Source organism: Heloderma suspectum, chromosome 4 (assembly GCF_057233095.1).
Source record: "Heloderma suspectum isolate Gila_16-S chromosome 4, 16-S_ref, whole genome shotgun sequence".
Taxonomy (NCBI): Eukaryota; Metazoa; Chordata; class Lepidosauria; order Squamata; family Helodermatidae; genus Heloderma; species Heloderma suspectum.
The window spans coordinates 311555480-311573090 of record NC_139461.1 but is presented as its reverse complement, the minus strand read 5'-3'; the positions used below and the strand labels follow the sequence as shown (position 1 = coordinate 311573090).

Genomic DNA, 17611 nt, shown 5'->3' with positions numbered 1-17611 from the left:
TGGGCCCCCTGCAAGAAGCTATGCCCCAAGTCCCTTTCCTAAATAACTGAGAGCTTAGAGAAGGGAGAGATAAAATCCTGTGAGGAAGAACACAGGAAAAAGCATTTACTAGGCTTGAGAGCAGTCATGTCTGCTGATCAAAGCTCACAGTTCCCAGATGTGGTGTGGAGAAAGTCTCTCTCTTTTCCTGTGGTGTCTCAAAGCTGGCTGATCAGATATCGGCGCACTCATCCCCAGGTGGAGCCAAGGCAGCAGAACCTCTGTGGGTGGTCAGAGCGCACAGCACAGCAGGCTGGCAGCATCTGAAACGCTAGTGTTCAGGGCAGCACCCCAAGCCTCTTGGGAGGGTCTCTGGCATCCCACACCCTCCTCACTGACCAGGTGTGCCAATTACCTGCACAGAATCACAAGAGTCTGGATCCAAAGTCCACATGCAAGGCAGGAGACCGTCTAACTACCTTTTGCTAACGTTTTCAAAAAGACAGAAACACCAAATACCTACCCACCCCATAAAGGATCCTTGAAGAGATAATGACAGCTTTGGGACAGGGCAACTGAGACTGGGGAAAAGGCTGATCTCCCCTTCCTACCTAGTCACTGCTCTGATTACATTTGCAGTTTCTTGTGTCTGTTTTAAAAAGTTCACACTCAGAGATCAGATCATAACCTTCCACAGAGAGACTTAAAAAAAAAAAAAAGCACATCTGTTTTAATGTATTTGATTTATATCTTGCCCTTACATGTAACATGGTGGAAATCTTACATATTTAGTATGACAGGATGCATTATTAAAGCAGGGTACAGAACAGCCCCTTTCAGTTGTCTTTCAGATATTTATACCCAAGACTTACACATCTGCAAAACAGACGCAACAGACATTTGGATGTTCCTTCTTAATGGGTCTGTGTGGAGGCCTGTGAATATTCTGAAGGGCCTGGAAGTTGACAGACCTGGAGCTGCTGCTCTGCTACTACTAACAGCCTCCAAGACTCCGACCATAACCAATGAAGACCAAGAGCTCAGGCCCCTGCAGTTGCCAGAGTAGCACCTGTAGCAAGGGTGGTTGGGCCAGCACCGTTTTTCACAGGCATTTCTGACAGCAGCTAATGTATGTGGCCGGGGTTGCTTTTCTAGTGCTCCATTACATCTCCTGAACACCATACTGTATGTTGGAAATGTTTACCAGAGAACAGGCACCCAAGCCTGTGAAGCCACCTGGCCAACAGTATGGCAACCCCCTCCCCCCGAGAAACAGCTCCTCATCTTAACCTGACAGAGAGAAGGGTACTCTAGATACTCACCAAACCAAGCATCAACACCAATCGTCACATCCTCATTCATGTCCTGGAAGTTTATACATGTATCTGGGACATCATAAGAATATGTCTCCTGAGACATTTTACCTCCTCCTCCTCTGCTGCAGCAGGTCCTTTTCTAGCAGCTTTGGAGCAGACACCTGCGGAGCAAGATTTATACAGCATTTATAACCTGTCAAATAACCCACAAATGGTAGCTTATTCACCTCCCTCAGCTCTGGCAAAGCCAGCCAATGATCCATGGTTCAGATGGGATTGTTACCTTATCCTAGGTCCACTTCCAAGACTACCTCAACTGGAGTACTTTGTAACCAAAAGCACTGCGAGAGAAGAGACCAAGACGGAAGTTTGAGCCCTGAAGTACTCAACACTGGGTAACTTAGAGCCAGGAGGAGAAACATGGAAGACCACCATGACGTTCCACAAGTCACACTTCAAGACCCCTTTCTACAGCCTCCCATAGCCCACCTGCCCTTTACAGGACCTCTCCTCTGCCGCCATCTGCGGCATGGGTAACTCCACAGGGCTTTCAAGAACCATGAAGTTCTAGAAGGCCCTGCATACTGGGGAACATGGGCAGGAGGGTGCTGTTGCACTCGTGTCCTGCTAGTGGTTTCCTGTTGAACAGCTGGTTGGCCACTGTGTGAACAGAATGCTGGACTGGATGGACCCTTGGTCTGATCCAGCAGGGCTTTTCTTGTGTTCATAAGCCTGAAGCATCTCTTGATGAAGCGAACCCTGTTAACGCACTGGATTTGTGTGTCTGCATTAGTATCTCCAGTATGTACTGGATCTCCAGGCTGCTGTTCCATGGTATTACAGCTGGAAAACCTTTCAGTGCTTTAGTTTTCCTGTCGAAAAATTTCCATTTCTTCAGTAACATGAAGTATGCCAATTGCAAATACACTATTAGGCAAGCTTGGCAGTTTCAACATTGTAATTAACATTTTTCAGGTGATTATCGCTAGCAAGTATGTGAGAGAATGCATATATGACATTGAAACATATATATATCTCAGACTGAAATGGAACTAAAAAACAGGGAAAGCAAAACTGAAGATGCCTCAGCAATCTTAGCAGAAGAGAAATGAAATAGATGAATGTTTGTCAGCATATTGTGCCCAGTTCTTTGGGTTGCTAAAATTAACTTGGTGTGTCAACAGTTTTCAGTACCTTTGTTTTCTTCTTAAATGCAACCAAAGGGAAGTACATGCTATTGTCTTTACATTTTTACAGGTATTCCAATAAAAGATTCTATATAATATAACATTTAAATTGTATTTATTCTGTTTACTTATTTGCTATACTTATGTACTGCTAAATATGATAAAATCCCCAGGTGGTTGACAAACATATTTATTCAATTTTCATACCACCCAATTGCCAAAGCTCTCTGATCAGTTCACAAAATGAAAACCACAAAAATAGAACAGAAAATACAATACAAAATATAAAAGATTAAAGCTACAGAATAAAAATACAACCAGAGTAAAACCTAGCAGCAGTGCAGATACTTAAAACACAATACCAGATTTAAGATAGCAGAGCTAAAAAACTGGAATGCTAAAAATGCTTGGGAAAATAAAAAGGTAAATACATTTATTTTAAATAACTAAAATATTAAATATTAAAATCACATTTAAAATACAATATTAAAAATAATTCCAATCCTGTGAAGTGTCCTTTAATTCCCCCCCTCAAGCACATCAGGTCAAATATTTGTGGTGTACTGGGGACAAAAAATTGGCCAGCAGCAGCCAGCATAGCCAATGGCAAAGGATGATGGGAGTTGTAGGCTACAAGCTGCCCAGCCCTGCTCTAGGGCATGAGAACATTTTCCAATGTAAACTGAAATTTTCCCTGTGCAAATGATCCAATGGAAGATTTCCCAATTCAAAATTTTCTGGGAAACCCACATCCCTGGTACTGGCACACTGCAGCAGCCAGAACCCCCACAAAAGCCGTCGGCTTGAGCAAAGTCGGTGGGCTCGAAGCAGTGGCTTCGCTGGAGGCAGAGGCTGAGTGCATGGCCTCCTCCGTCAGCTGAGGCCTACAGCAGGATTACTGCCGGTTTATGGGCTTTTACTAAGCTGGCTTCGCTCACAGGCGGGAAGCCTGCCCAGATATAAATTACAGCACCATTAGCAGGTGCCACCCTAATTTATAGCCCTCAGCCTCCCCTTGCCAAGTCATGGAAGGCTGCCGCATACTAGAGGAGATAGAAGCCTCTGAGCACATGAACTGGCCAGAGAGGCAGAGCGGGGGCTCTGCCACAAGAAAAAGAAGCTTCCTAGGGCTGAAGAGAAGTTGGGACAGAAATCAAGTTGCCCAGTGGAGGGGGAAAGTGACAGCCCCAAACTAGGGCAACAGAGCTCCAGAGCCTGGCTGGAATCAGATCCCTTCTTAACCCCGTTGATCAGGATCATGTTTCTGTCAACACTACTAACTCAAAAAAAACCTGAAGTGCGTCACTGACGTCCTTTTCGCCCACTCGGCCCAACAAGCCAAGCTGCCAAGGAGGCGGGGCGGCATCGCATGTCAGAGAAGGCTGAACGCAAGGCCTGCTGCCCCGGCCCCTACTCCGAGATGGAGCAGCAACGGGCCTTTCGTCATCCGGAGGCAGAGAGGCAGCTGGAGCCAGAGCAACACATTCGCTGGGGGCCCATGAAGGGAATCCCCCCATGGAAAGGGTTGGTTGCCAGGCCACTTCCGGGGGGGAGGAAAGGGAGGGGGTCACATGTGGGGCAGCAGCAGCAGGCTTACCACTGGAGCGTATGTTGAAGGCTACTGGGTCAACCCCTCAGACCTTGGGTGTGGTCTGCAATTAGGGATCCAGTTCGGGTTGTAGGACTGCGCTAGAGAAACTGTAGTCTTTTGTCAACTCAGGCTATGTTGCAGTTAAGGCCACGCTACAAAACAGACTGCATCAAGTTCAGCCTTCACCTCTGCCAAGAACTCACCCCAGGTAGCCTTAGGGAAGCCAAAATAGCTCAACATTCCACCCCTCTATCTCCAGTGGGAATAACAGCCTAGCTTACAGGGTTGTTGCGAGGACAACACAATGTCAGCCTTTTGGACACCGTTAAGGGGCTATGCCCACATGCCAAGTGTTCCCTTAATTGAGAAATATTCTTACCAGAACCAATAGTTATGAACTGAAGACCTCAGGCCAGCCTTTCCGACATGATGACCACCAGATGTTTTGGGACTACCATGTTCACTGGCACCATCCAGCACGGCCAATAGTCTGGATGATGGGAACTGTAGTCTAAACCATCTGCAGGATACCTGGTTGGGGAAGGCTGCCTTAGGCCAGGCCAAGCCTGCCAGGTGGCTCCTCCCTCCACCCATGCCAAATTCAGCTCATCCACTGCCCCTGACCATCTCCTCCAAAACTCGCCAACTGCAACTGAAGGCGCCAGGCCAGGCCAGGAGGGAACTAAAGATGAAGCACAGAGCGCAAATCCATTGCCCCGTTGCCATGCCATGCCAGGCACGCTTCCTTCTGCCTTCACAGTTACTCTACAGAGATCCAGGAGCACCTACTGCAGATGCAGCTTCATCCCCACCACCACGCTCACACATTAGGCCAGTCTAGAGAACCACTATTTGCCCTGTTCAGCTGGACCCCACCCAAATAAAATACAGATCTTACAGGACAAATGCCACTATCTTGAGTTACTGCAGTTTACCAGCCCATAACTTGAACCGGGCCTCCTAAATAAGCCTGTGAAAGCAAGCAGCTCACCCACCCACCCACACCAAAACCAGCTCTTTGTAGCATAGTCAAGGCCCTTGAGAACCAGCCCTTGCCATTTATAAAGGTGGTTCCTAGATGCTGCTTTATACTAAGTTTATTATTTATTTACAATATTTATATACAGCTCCACATCAAGAGATTTTGGAGCAGTGAACAACAAAGATAAAATAAAACGCCATATTAAAACAATTAAAACATTTTAAAGGAAACAAATTAGAAACATTTTGGTCTATCCAATTCAACGTTGTCTACACTGACTGGCAGTGGCTCTCTGGCGTTTCACACAGGGGACTTCCCTAGCCCTAGCTGGACATTCCAGGGATCGAACCTGAGACTTTCTGCACACCAGGGATGTACTCTGCCACTGAGTCACACTCCTTTCCTGCACGGCTGCGTGGAGGCAAGTCTTACTAAGCACAGGGTGGCAGCTAAGTAGGTATTTAGAAGCCTAAACAGGAGAGCAGCCCTGTTGGACTAGACCAAAAGCCTCTGGAAAGAACTCAAGCAGGGCACTAAGCCAACAGCCCTCACCTGACTGTTTTCTCCTCAGCACCCCAGACTCCAATGCTCTTGCACACCGCCCTCACTGCCATCTCACACTGCAAGGTGATGTGTACAAGGGCACCTCATAGGCCTTAGTGAAGTTCAGCACAGCTATAGACAGAAAACTTTTTAAAAGCTTCTTTCAACTCTTTCCTCATGGGCAGGGCGGTGTCACCTTCTGCCCCTCTGCAGGAAATGGTGAAAGGGTCTAAAACAGGGGTAGGCAACATGGCACCTCCTGACAATTTTCTTGGTGCTCACCAAAGTGCCCTAGTCCTCCAACATTTTAAAAAAATTAATGTATTTTCTTACTAGCTGGGATTTCTGTTGAAACAGGTTTCTGTTCCATTTCTGTTCCAACGGACAACTGTGGGTTCAAAGAAGTTGTTTCATGTGTTGGGGCTCAGACCCCACCCCGGCCTTGTACTCAGTCTTTTGGGCAGGTTCCTTGTCCTTTGCCACACCTCCCATGGCAGCCATTTGTGGTAGTGCCCAGGACTGTTCCTCAAACTGCCAAATGTTGCCTAGCCCTGATCTAAAATCTCACCTTTACAGCTCGGTACCACAATAGCCACACCCAGTCACTTCTAACCTTAGGTGCAATCCATCCCTCACTGCACTCAGCATGTTGAACACAATCTCCGACAATAAACAGAGGCTGTGTAACTGCAGTGAAGGAAGAATTACACCCAAGGATAGAAGTTATCAAATTCTACCCCGTCGTCCACCCCAGTGTGGCTGGCACTCATCTGCACATCCCAGCCCACACTCCTCCAATGGACGATTGTGCAACACCATGCTCAAGGGCATGAGCAACTGATGCTACAAATAGAGCAAACTGGCAGGGGTGCCCCACAGACCACTTGCCCTATTGCCCATTTGCCCCAGACAACGTGCAGCCGTTTTACACCCAAGGGCCCACAACCCTTCACAGCAAAGTATTCAAGGCTTCCTTCATACCAAGGAAGTCCCAGTACAACTCAAGGCTTCCAAGTAGGAAACTCAAAGGTAGATTGAGTATCTCAAGTATCTTAGGTTCTCAGCATCTACTGAAAGGACAGCCGCAGGGCCAGTTCCAGCTATCACGTGTATTCTGTGCTCTTGTCCCAGATCCTATTTTCTTTACCTTGCAGTCCCCCAGTTGGAAAGTTAATTCCAGGGGTGGGAGACTGTTCCAGCTCCACCTGAGCAAGCAACATGTGTGCTAGGAGCTAGGCTATTTGTAAGTGTCTTTTGGTTTAAGTTAACTCTAGACATGGGAGAGGTACAGAAAGTTTGAAGCCAACAGGAAAAAACTGAAACCACATATTTGGGGTAAGAAACGGATCAGTCCGCTGCTGATTTAAATGTAGGCTGATCCATTAAGGTTACAATCCCATCTTGGTAGTCAGCAGCCTCCGAAGTCGAAGGCCGCCAAGTATCCAGTGCTCCTGCCACCCTGCATTTTCCCTAGATAGGCGATTTAGCCCATCTAGGCGTGGCTTCAGGGAGGGAAGTGGGATGCACATAGGACATTGTGCAAAGCAGCTTCCATGGTCTCCTTGCCACCCCTAGGACACTCCCTTTTTGCCGTCTCCACACTCTGACTCCAAGTGTGGAGACGTAGCTGGCATGGGGAGAACTGAGCTGGCTACAAGAGGGCGGGAAGTGTGGTTTCTGGGCTCTGAGGTCAGAGTCCTGGTTCCGACCTTGGATTCCAGAAACTGAATTATCCTATGTCCCCCCAGACTCTGCTAGGGGACGTAAGATTGCGCCCTAAGAACACAACACACATTATTAACCTCAGTATGTAAAAATAGTAATGCTTGTTATATTGAAGCATGAGTTCTGCAGTTTTGTCTAGGTCATTTCAAAGATAGATGGAAATGCAACAACTGTATCCTTTTTCTTTTATTTTTTACTGTTGCCATCAGCTAGCAAAATAAGTTGAAAACTGAAGCCATTAACCCTGCTGTAAACAAAAAAGACAATTATGTTATCTGGGCTTAGAAATAGAATGTAGATTTAATATTCTAATACAGAAACAGGAAATATTCCAAAATCTGAAGAAAAAGGGCCACAAAATGAAGAACCCAATAATGCAACTAACATTGGCCATGTTCTTAGGATATGTTACTCACTTATTAAGACAAGAGTTTTGGCTTAGCCTTACATGCAAACCAGGTAATTCTCTAGAAATGTTGAGAAATTTACCATTATTGTAAGGAAGTCCTTCCCCTTTCTACCCACCCCCAGTTGTTCCAGGTCTTTCTCTCTGGCTAACCCCAAGCCTTCCCCATCTAGCTGCTTTTGGGTGCCACGCAAGGTCACTTTCCTCCTCAACCGTGAAAATCTCCTCCTGATGCAGAACTGTGGGGCCCTAACATAAACATCTGGGAAATCCTGCATTAGAAGGCTGAGATGCAAGTCCTCAGTTGCCAGCCTGGAAGTCTTGTTGGATCTGCAATATGATCCTCAGTTAATTCTGCTTATCCATCATGCTTGATGTTGCAACAGACCCATTTGTGGAACAGGGAGAGAGTCAAATGAGAGCAATAAAAGCTGTGCCAGTATTTCCCAGGCTTCTTAGCCTCCCCCTGCCATGGCTATAGTTAAATATCCGTGTCTCCCTTCCCAACAACCCAAAAATAAATGCCCCTGACACCACATGCCCTGTAACTCAGACCCCACAAGCTCTCAGAGACATCAACATGGGACAAGTTAAAAATAGGTGTTAAAGGGACAGCAGAGGATTTGGGGCTGATGTGTTGAACTTGGTGCAAAGCAGAGCCAGAAAGCCTCTTGATTCCCCAAGGCTGCTGCTCAGTATGCCAGGCCAGCTTTTACCTAGTTTCCCTATAGAGATTTGGTGCAAGATATCAGAGAGTAAAGGGGTGTGCGTGAAGTCATGGATCCACTGTCATAATACAATCCATTCCTGCAAACACTATGCAGCCAAAATTTTGGCTGCTTATTTTGAGTCATAGAATCACAGAATAGCAGGGTTGGAAGGGGCCTATAAGACCATCAAGTCCAACCCCCTGCTCAATGCAGGAATCTAAGTCACAGCATCCCTGACAGATGGCTGTCCAGCCTCGTCTTCAATGCCTCCAGTGGGGGAGAGCCCACCACCTCCCTAGGGAATTGGTTCCATTGTCATATTGCTCTAACAGTCAGGAAGTGTTTCCTGATGCTCAGCTGGAATCTGGCTTCCAGTAACTTGAGCCCATTATTCTGTGTCCTGCACTCTGGGATGATTGAGAAGATATCCTGGCCTTCCTCTCTGTGACAGCCTTTCAAGTACATGAAGAGCGCTATCTTATCTCCCTTCAGTCTTCTCTTCTCAGGGCTAAACAAGCCCAGTTCTTTCCGTCTCTCCTCATAGGGCTTTGTTTCCAGTCCCCTGATCATTCTTGTTGCCCTCCTCTGTACCCTCTCGTGTTTTTCTGCATCCTACTTAAAGTGTGGCACCCAGAACTGGACACAGTTGAGGCCTAACCAGTGCTGAGTAGAGGGGAACTAGTATTTCCTGGATTTGGAAGCTATACTTCTGTTAATGCAGGACAAAATAGCATTTGCCTTTTTTGCAGCCACATCACATTGTTGGCTCATATTCAGCTTGTGATCGACAACAATTCCAAGATCCTTCTTGCTTGTAGTATTGTGAGCCACGTATCCCCCACCTTGTAACTGTGCTTTTGGTTTCTTTTTCCTAGGTGGAGAACTTGGCATTTATCCCTATTAAATGTCATTCTGTTGTTTTCTGCCCAGTGCTCCAGTCTATCAAGATCACTTTGAATTTTGTTTCTGTCTTCCAAAGTATTAGCTATCCCGCCCAGTTTTGTGTCATCTGCAAATCTGATCAGCATTCCCTGCAACTCCTCCTCCAAGTCATTCATACAAACGTTGAAGAGCACTGGGCTCAGGACTGAGCCCTGCGGTACCCCACTCGTTACCTCTCCCCAGTTTGAGAAGGTCCCACTGATAAGCACTCTGAGTCCAATTCTGTATGCAACTGTGGATCCACTGGATTGTTGTTTCATCTAGCCCACTTTGAGCTAGTTTGCTCATCAGGATATCATGGGCACTTGTTGAAAGCTTTGCTGAGGTCGAGGTATATTATGTCCACAGGATTCCCACAGTCCACAAGGGAGGTTACCTCATCAAAAAATGAGATCAGATTCGTCTGGCAGGATTTGTTCTTGACAAATCCATGTTGGCTTCGAGTAATCACGGCATTGTTTTCAAGGTGCTTACAGATGGATTGCTTTATCATCTGCTCCAGAATTTTCCCAAGGATTGATGTCAGACTGACTGGTCTGCAGTTCCCAAGTTCCTCCTTTTCGCCCTCTTTGAAGATAGGGACAACATTAGCCCTCCTCCAGTCATCTGGCACTTCCCCCATCCTCCATGATTTCTCAAAGAGAATAGACAGTGGTTCTGAGAGTTCTTCTGCCAGTTCCTTTATTACTCTAGGATGCAGTTCATCTGGCCCTGGAGATTTGAACTCATTCAAAGTAATTAGGTGTTCCTTGACCGTATGCCTATCCATCTCAAGCTGCAATCCTGCCCCTTCGGCCTGTACTTCGCCTTTGCTGGGGGTCATAGACCCTCACTGAGCTGAAGTAGGAATTGAGCACCTCTGCCTTTTCTTTGTCATCTGTTATCATTTTGCCATTCTTATTTAATAGCTGAACCACCATTTCTTTCCTTTGTCTTTTACTATGCACTTATCTGAAGAAAGCCTTTTCGGTGCTTTTAGCCCCCCTTGCTAACCTCAGCTTTAGCCTTCCTGACGCCATCCCTGCAATTCTGTGCTACCTGCCTGTACTCTTCCTTTGTAGCTTGGCCTTTCTTCCACTTCCTATAGGTGTCCTTTTTTGTTTTTAGGTCATCCCTAAGCTTTTTATGAAGCCACATTGGCTTCTTCTGTTGTCTTCCACCTTTTGTCTTGTTGGAATTGTTTGTAATTGTGCCTTAAGAATTTCCTTTTTTTAAAAAACTCCCACCCATCTTGAGACTCCTTTTCTCATTAGAGTTGCTTGCCATGGGACCTTACTTATCATTGTTCTGGGTTTTTTAAAAATCAACTTTCCTAAAATCCGGTGTATGCATTTGGCTACACTCAGCTTTTGCTTCTTTTAGAGTCAAGAACTTAAGGATAACATGGACACTTTCCCCCAGAGTTCATGTAACTGCTACTTTATCCATTAAGTCATCTCTGTTGGTTAGGATCAGGTCAAGGAAAGCCAACCCTCTAGCTCCTTCCTCCACTTTCTGTAGGAGGAAATTATCAACAACACAAGTCAGGAATTTCTTGGAGGGGCCGTGTTTTGCAGAATTTGTCTCCCAAAAACTATCAGGGAAATTGAAATCCCCCATTACTACATGCCTTCTTGAAACATTGGCAGTTTGCTTTTCAAAAGTTTCATCTTCGTCTTCTCCTTGATTGGGTGGCCAGTAGTAGACTCCGACCACCAGGATCCTTTTATTCTTTACTCCATTTATTTTAACCCAGATGCTCTCGCTGGGGCTAGCAAGCTCATCCTCCTGGATTTCTGAGCAGATATATGTATTTTTAACATATAGTGCAATTCCATCTCCCTTTCTGTTCTTTCTGAACAAGTTATATCCTTCAATTGCTGTATTCCAGTCATGGGAGTCATCCCACCAAGTTTGTTAGATCTATCAAGTCTTAATTTCCCTCCCATATTAAGAGTTCAAGTTCGTTCTGTTTGTTTCCCATACTCTGGGCATCAGTATACAGACATCAAAGACCATGTACTTTATAGCCTGGGTCATAATATTCCTTCCAGTTATGTGTCTTGCTCTCATCTTCTTGTCCAAGATGAGTAGAGCAGTGGTTTAATCAGATGCAGCGATCAAAAGCCCTCCATTTTAAACTTATTTATTAAATTTCTTAATCGCCCATCTGCCAGCCACCCAGCCACTCTGGGCGATGTACAGCAATACAAACAGTTTTAAAACAATAAAATTCTACATTAAAACACATTTCTAAAAATACCCTAACCCACCCCAAATGCCTGCCTGAACAACCACATTTTTAATGAGTGGCAGAAGCTCATTAAAGAGGGGGCATGGTGGAGTTCCCTAGGGAGGGAGTTCCACAGAGTGGGAGCCACCACAGAGAAGGCCCTCTCCCTCGTCCTCACCAGTCTAGATGCCCTGGCTGATGGAACAGAGAGAAGGCCATCCAAGGCTGATCTTGTTAAGCGGCCTGTCTGGTGTTGCTGGAAAACTTCTTTTTCCCACCCTGAGCCTTTACAGTCATGACAATCTAGAAGATCTTACCTGTATTGTCAGACCACAAAACCAGGACAGCTTAACATAGCGCATGTACATAGGCCTTGTTAAGTCCTTGCCACAGGAATGCATACTAAGGAGAGCAAATCAGTGTTCCAGAATTTTTTGGCAATTGAGCCTGTACTGTGCATTAACATGGATTATGCACTGAGGCCTATTGGGCATTGGAAAAACTCAGATCCTACTCGCTGCAATGAATCCTGGGCTTTCTTTGTAGATGGAACTTAATTGCACGCATAGAAGTCTAGATTTTACAATAAGAGACATCGGTGAGAGGATATATAGGCCTGGTTGAAATGACACAACCACCCAGGGGTTTTTCAAATCCTGGGTTGTTGGGAAGTGAGTGAGAATGAGCAAGGGCGCTGGCTCCTGCTTGCAGCAGGAGATGGAAGGACCGTCTGATAGAGAGGCAATAGTCAAGAGACAATAATTTCCAGGTAACATACCATTGTAGAGTTTGTCTCATGCAAGATAGATGTGAACACTTAGCAAACCATTTTGTATTTCCCCTGCCTGTGTAATGACAGAACACTAGCATGCATTAAGTTCAGAAGGTGATGCTGCTGTGTAAACTACCACATCCACCATTTTCTAGTATGCAGGGGCTGCCTCAGTTTATTCAATGGTAAAAATGGCAGTGAGTCAGCAGTACCCACATTTTTAAGACCATTCAGTTCACAGTTCACACACACCATATTCTAATTGCTTGCATGATTTAGAGATATGAAGGCTTAAGGGGGAGATGAATAGGATTTTCTCCCCCAGAATGACATGGGAAAAAGTCTTGCAAATAGGATGAGCGAGGCAGGTATGTTAACTGCAGTACAAGTGGAGCTGGCAACAGAATAAGCAGTGTGGGGTGCTCCTGCATACCATCCCAGTCAGCCACGCCCTCCTCTGAGATCTTCCATTCCTGCCTCCCGTTCTCCATCAGTCAGCAGTCTGGGGACACTGAGTGCACACAGTGCTCATTGGGCTGTTTTGCAGATTTCCCTCACCCCCACCACCTTCGGGAGGGTTTCCCCTAAAGATTTTTTATACTTCTGCAGAATCTTTAAATCCCGCAACCCAAGATTGCAGATACTTCCCTCCTCTGCATGGATGATGTCATTTTGGCTCCATAAGCACTGACACTCACCTCTGAACATCAGAAACAGAGGGGATGATTTAAACTGGGGTGCAAAACCATGTTGGAGAATGCCTGGGGGGAGGTGCATTCCAGTGGTGGGCAGGGCATACTGCCAAAGCAGTGGTGCCAAAATCCCAGCATATTTTAGTTTAAATTTTCTCCTGCCAGTCACTAAATCCTAGGAGAGGCATTTCAGCCTTTTACTCTGAGGAAAAAATGGCACAAAAGCTGGGAAATCAAACGATCAGCGGTTTGGGGAAGGGAGGCACAGCCTTCTCCAGATTCCAGGATGGCTGGATTTGGGCTGAGGTTCTGCACCCCTGATTTAAATAGTGAATTCTGAACAGCATTGTAACATTCATCTTCTGGGTTTGCCTGCCATCTCTAAGCCCAAGTAATTAGTTTCCTTTTGGTTTCTTATAACATTGACAAATTCCTAGAAAGGCTCCATTTCTCACTTCGCTTTAAGATTTCTGGTTTCTCTAGAGCAGGAGACTTTGGAGACATGGGTTCAAAACTGCATTTGGCCATGAAGCTCACCAGGTGAACTTGGACTAGTTCCCTATCTCTATCTCACCATGTTGCAGTAAAGATAAAAAGGCTCAGCCCTATGCCTTCCACTCCGAGTTCCTTGGAAGAAAGGCAGAATACAAGCACGATAAACATACATTTTCAGAGATTATCTTTCCCTCCCACATTTCATGACAAACTACCCATATCTGCAAGACAAAATTGGCACTATTGGCACCCTTACCGAAAGATTTTGTTTTATTTGGCAAACACTTAAGAGATGCGGGGCAAGTAATCAAATAAAACTCTTTTACACAACGCAGGAACATTACCAGCATTATCAACATATCTTCCACCACTGAATGAAAGTGCCTATTAATGCAGGCTATCATCTGCCTAAAATACCCAAGGCTATAATACTTAACACTTAAACCTCTAATGTGGCAATTCTACACACACTGACCTGGGAATAAGTCCTACTGAACTCAAAGGACTTGCATATCAGTAGACATGCACAGGTTTGCAGAGTTAGACTGCAGTTCTAAGAACACTTAGCTTGAGTACAAGCCTCATCAAATACAGTGAAACTTGTTTCCAAGTAAACACAAGATTGAGTTGCCCAACTTAGTTCTCATGGAGATGGCACACGTGTATCTGGGATGTAAAACTTTAAACCACAGGTGTGGGCTCACATGACTGGCAGAATGCTCTTCCATACAGAAACACTCCCTTAACACAGCAAGCTAGAATGCAAGGTAGTAGGCTAAAATGTGAAGCCGCTGGGGGCTATCATCAGGAGGTTTGGGGTGCAGTGTCATCAATATGCGGATGACACGCAGCTCTACCTCTCATTCAAATCTTCACCAAGGCTGGCCGTAGAATCCTTGTCCAAATGTCTGGAGACGGTGAGTGGCTGGATGGGGAGGAATAAGCTGAAGCTCAACCCTGACAAGACCAAGGTACTTTTGGTGGGAGACAAGAGGAGGCTGGGGGGATGTTGACCTGGTGTTGAATGGGGTACGGCTACCCTTGAAAGACCAGGTCCGCAGCCTGGGGGTCATTTTGGACTCCCAGCTGTCCATGGAGGCTCAGGTGTCAGCTGTAAGCCGGACAGCACTATATCAACTCCATCTGATACGGCGGCTGCGCCCCTTCCTTCCCGACCAACTGCTCCCATCGGTAGTACATGCCCTGGTCTCCTCTCATTTAGACTACTGTAATGCGCTCTACGTGGGGTTACCCTTGAAGACGGTTCGGAAGCTGCAGCTGGTACAGAACGCGGCGGCTCGCCTGATTAAAGGCAGCCGCCAGCGAGATCACATCACTCCAGTGTTGAAGAAGCTGCACTGGTTACCAGTTGTTTTCCGGGCCAAATTCAAGGTGTTGGTTTTGACCTTTAAAACCCTATATGGTTCCGGCCCAGCCTATCTTAAGGAGCGCCTCCAGCAACACCAGACAGGCCGCTTAACAAGATCAGCCTCGGATGGCCTTCTCTCTGTCCCATCAGCCAGGACAGCTGGGCTGGTGAGGATGAGGGAGAGGGCCTTCTCTGTGGTGGCCCCCACTCTGTGGAACTCCCTCCCTAGGGAACTCCGTCATGCCCCGTCTTTAATGAGCTTCCATCGTGCATTAAAAAGTGGTTGTTCAGGCAGGCATTTGGGGTGGGTTAGGGTATTTTTTAAAAAAAAATTATGGTAGAATTTTATTGTTTTAAATTGTTTTATGGTATGTTGTACATCGCCCAGAGTGGCTGGGTGACCAGCCAGATGGGCGATTAATAAATTTAATAATAATAAATAAATAAATAAAATGTCTCTCCCCTACACCACATAAGGCATTTAATTATGTGAACATCTGTCTGCAATATAAAGGTGGTACCACTGACACAGGTTTACCACCTCCCTAAGAACTAGGACAAAGCTGTATTGGTTAAATCCATCTTCTTTTTAAGAGCATTGCTTAGAATGCATTTAGGATGTTGTTGTTTTTTAAAAAGCATATCTAAGCAGGTATAATCTACACCAGTCTTCAACTTTTTCAGCGTCTTTAAAAATATCTGCACTGCAGGTTAGCATAGTGGTGTCACAGAAATTCCTTCTCAGAGAACCCTGGGAAATATAGTTCTGTAGGAATTAGGTAGGAATGATTAACAAAGACTTCTTTGCACCTACAGCAAGTGACCCCAGCATTTTTAAAGGAAGACATAAGAGTTCAACTTATATAGAGACAGCATTCATTTATAGTGCAGACATTCCCTCACTCATCCTTTCTCCCCCACCTCCAGTCTTTCTACTTTCTTTTTCTTAAAAGAACACAAATGTTGTGGTGCCACTGAGGGTTCCACTGTTAGTTAGGGCACCATCCACCTATGGGCCCCAACCCAGAGAATAGCAGAGAGCTTCAGCTATTGGGCAGCATAGAAATGTAGTAAACAAATGAATAAACCCATTAGTTGCCACCCACCTGATCACTCCCTCTAATTGCAAACTCAGGTGGTGAATGCCAAAAATGGACCACTGAGGACTGGAGCCAAAAGAGGACCACTGAGAAGTGGAAATGAGATATCAGCATGCTCGGGGGAACTCCAGGGTTCACAAAACAAGAAAACATCTTTTTAAAGTTATGGGGCACAGCTAAGATCATTAACAGATTTATCTTCCAGTCTAGCCTTAGTTTGTTTATTTATTTATTGCATTTATACCCCGCCTTTCTTCCTCTTGCAAGGAACCCAAGGTGGCTTACATTGTCCTCCTCCTCTCCATTTTATCCTCACAACAACAACCCTGTGAGGTGGGTTGGGCTGAGAGTCTGTGACTGGCCCAAAGTCACCCAGTGAGCTTTCACGGCTGAGTGGGGACTAGAACCCGGATCTCCCGGCTCCTTGTCCAACACTCTCACCACTACACCACACTGGCTCTTTTGTTTTTGTTTTAAACAAAAAGCATCAAGTCATCACTTCCACTCATGCTGGGAAGTGGAAACAGAAAACAAAGAATTTGGTACAGCTTTATCCTTCATTATCTTATTTAAAGCACATTTGCTTTACAAATGCAAGAACTAATAAGATATGCATTAATTTTAAAAGTATTAATTCACAGTAATGCATTTTTTCATCCTCGTTGTTTTTACTATAAACAAGCCTTGAGTGCACTAGGGCACATATTAAATAAACGTCTAAATCTACCCAATACCTCATATTTTACCCTGCCTTAATACTGCAAAGAACTATTTGTTACTGTTCATGTATGTGTTGCAGTTTCCTTAGGTTACATATCCATCGGGGAGTTTTACACTGAAAGGCAGACCAGTAGAAAGACTTTTGGGGCACAATCCTACACACGTTCACACATTAAAGAGTCCTACGACTCCCAGCTGGCCAGGGAACGCCGGGAGTTGCAGGGCTTTTTCCCTGCTTCAACATGCGCAGGGCTGCACCCTCAGAAAAGGTGCGCAGACCCATCTTTTTAACCTAGCCTCTCACATGCCGTAGCTTTAACGTTGTGCCGTTTCTAAACACCCTTGCTTTTATCGGGCGAAGGTTTTACGGTCTGAAATGGTCGCACGCCCCTTTGACGGCTTTCCGGCGAGCAAGGCAGCGCGTGAAAGTCAAGAAGAGAAATACATTCCGCGCGCGCGCGCGCGACTCAGCTCGGGGCGGGGGGCTCCGCCAGGCCCAGCACACATGCGCGCCCCCTCCCCCCCGCTGCCTGCCCCGCTGCTGCCGCTGGCGCCGCTGCTGGACACCCACCCTGGCCACGGACGTGGTCAAAAGCTCGCCCGCTTCTTCGCGCCCTTAAAGCCGCCCTCGGTACAGCGACAGCTCGGCGCCCTCGCGTGGGGGCCGCCCTCGCCCCCGCCCCGCCGGCCCACCGCTCCGCAGAGGGGCCGGCCGGCCGGCCGGCCGGGCCGCAGGGGAAACAGCCCCTCCTGCGCCCCGCCCGGGGCGGGCCCAACGCTGCCCCCCCCCCCCGGGGCGCCCCGCGACCCCTACCTCGCCACGAGCCGCCCGAGCGCTCCGCCGCCCCGCCGCAGCTCCGCCGCCGTTGC

General features: G+C 46.5%; 1 protein-coding gene across 3 annotated transcripts in view; it reads right to left on the bottom strand.

Moving 5' to 3' along the window:
* The window catches only part of TPX2 (TPX2 microtubule nucleation factor), a 39113-nt gene extending 21502 nt beyond the window's left edge, over positions 1-17611 (bottom strand). For 2 of the 3 annotated variants that reach the window (XM_084854537.1, XM_084854539.1), the window contains exons 1-2: positions 17556-17611; positions 1302-1456 (exon numbers count right to left, since the gene is read on the bottom strand). In XM_084854537.1, the coding sequence (XP_084710663.1) occupies positions 1302-1398 (97 nt within the window). In that variant the 5' untranslated portion in view covers positions 1399-1456; positions 17556-17611. Of the gene's footprint in view, positions 1-1301; positions 1457-1578; positions 1637-17555 lie in introns of all 3 variants that reach the window. The other variant, XM_084854538.1, reaches the window with a different exon arrangement.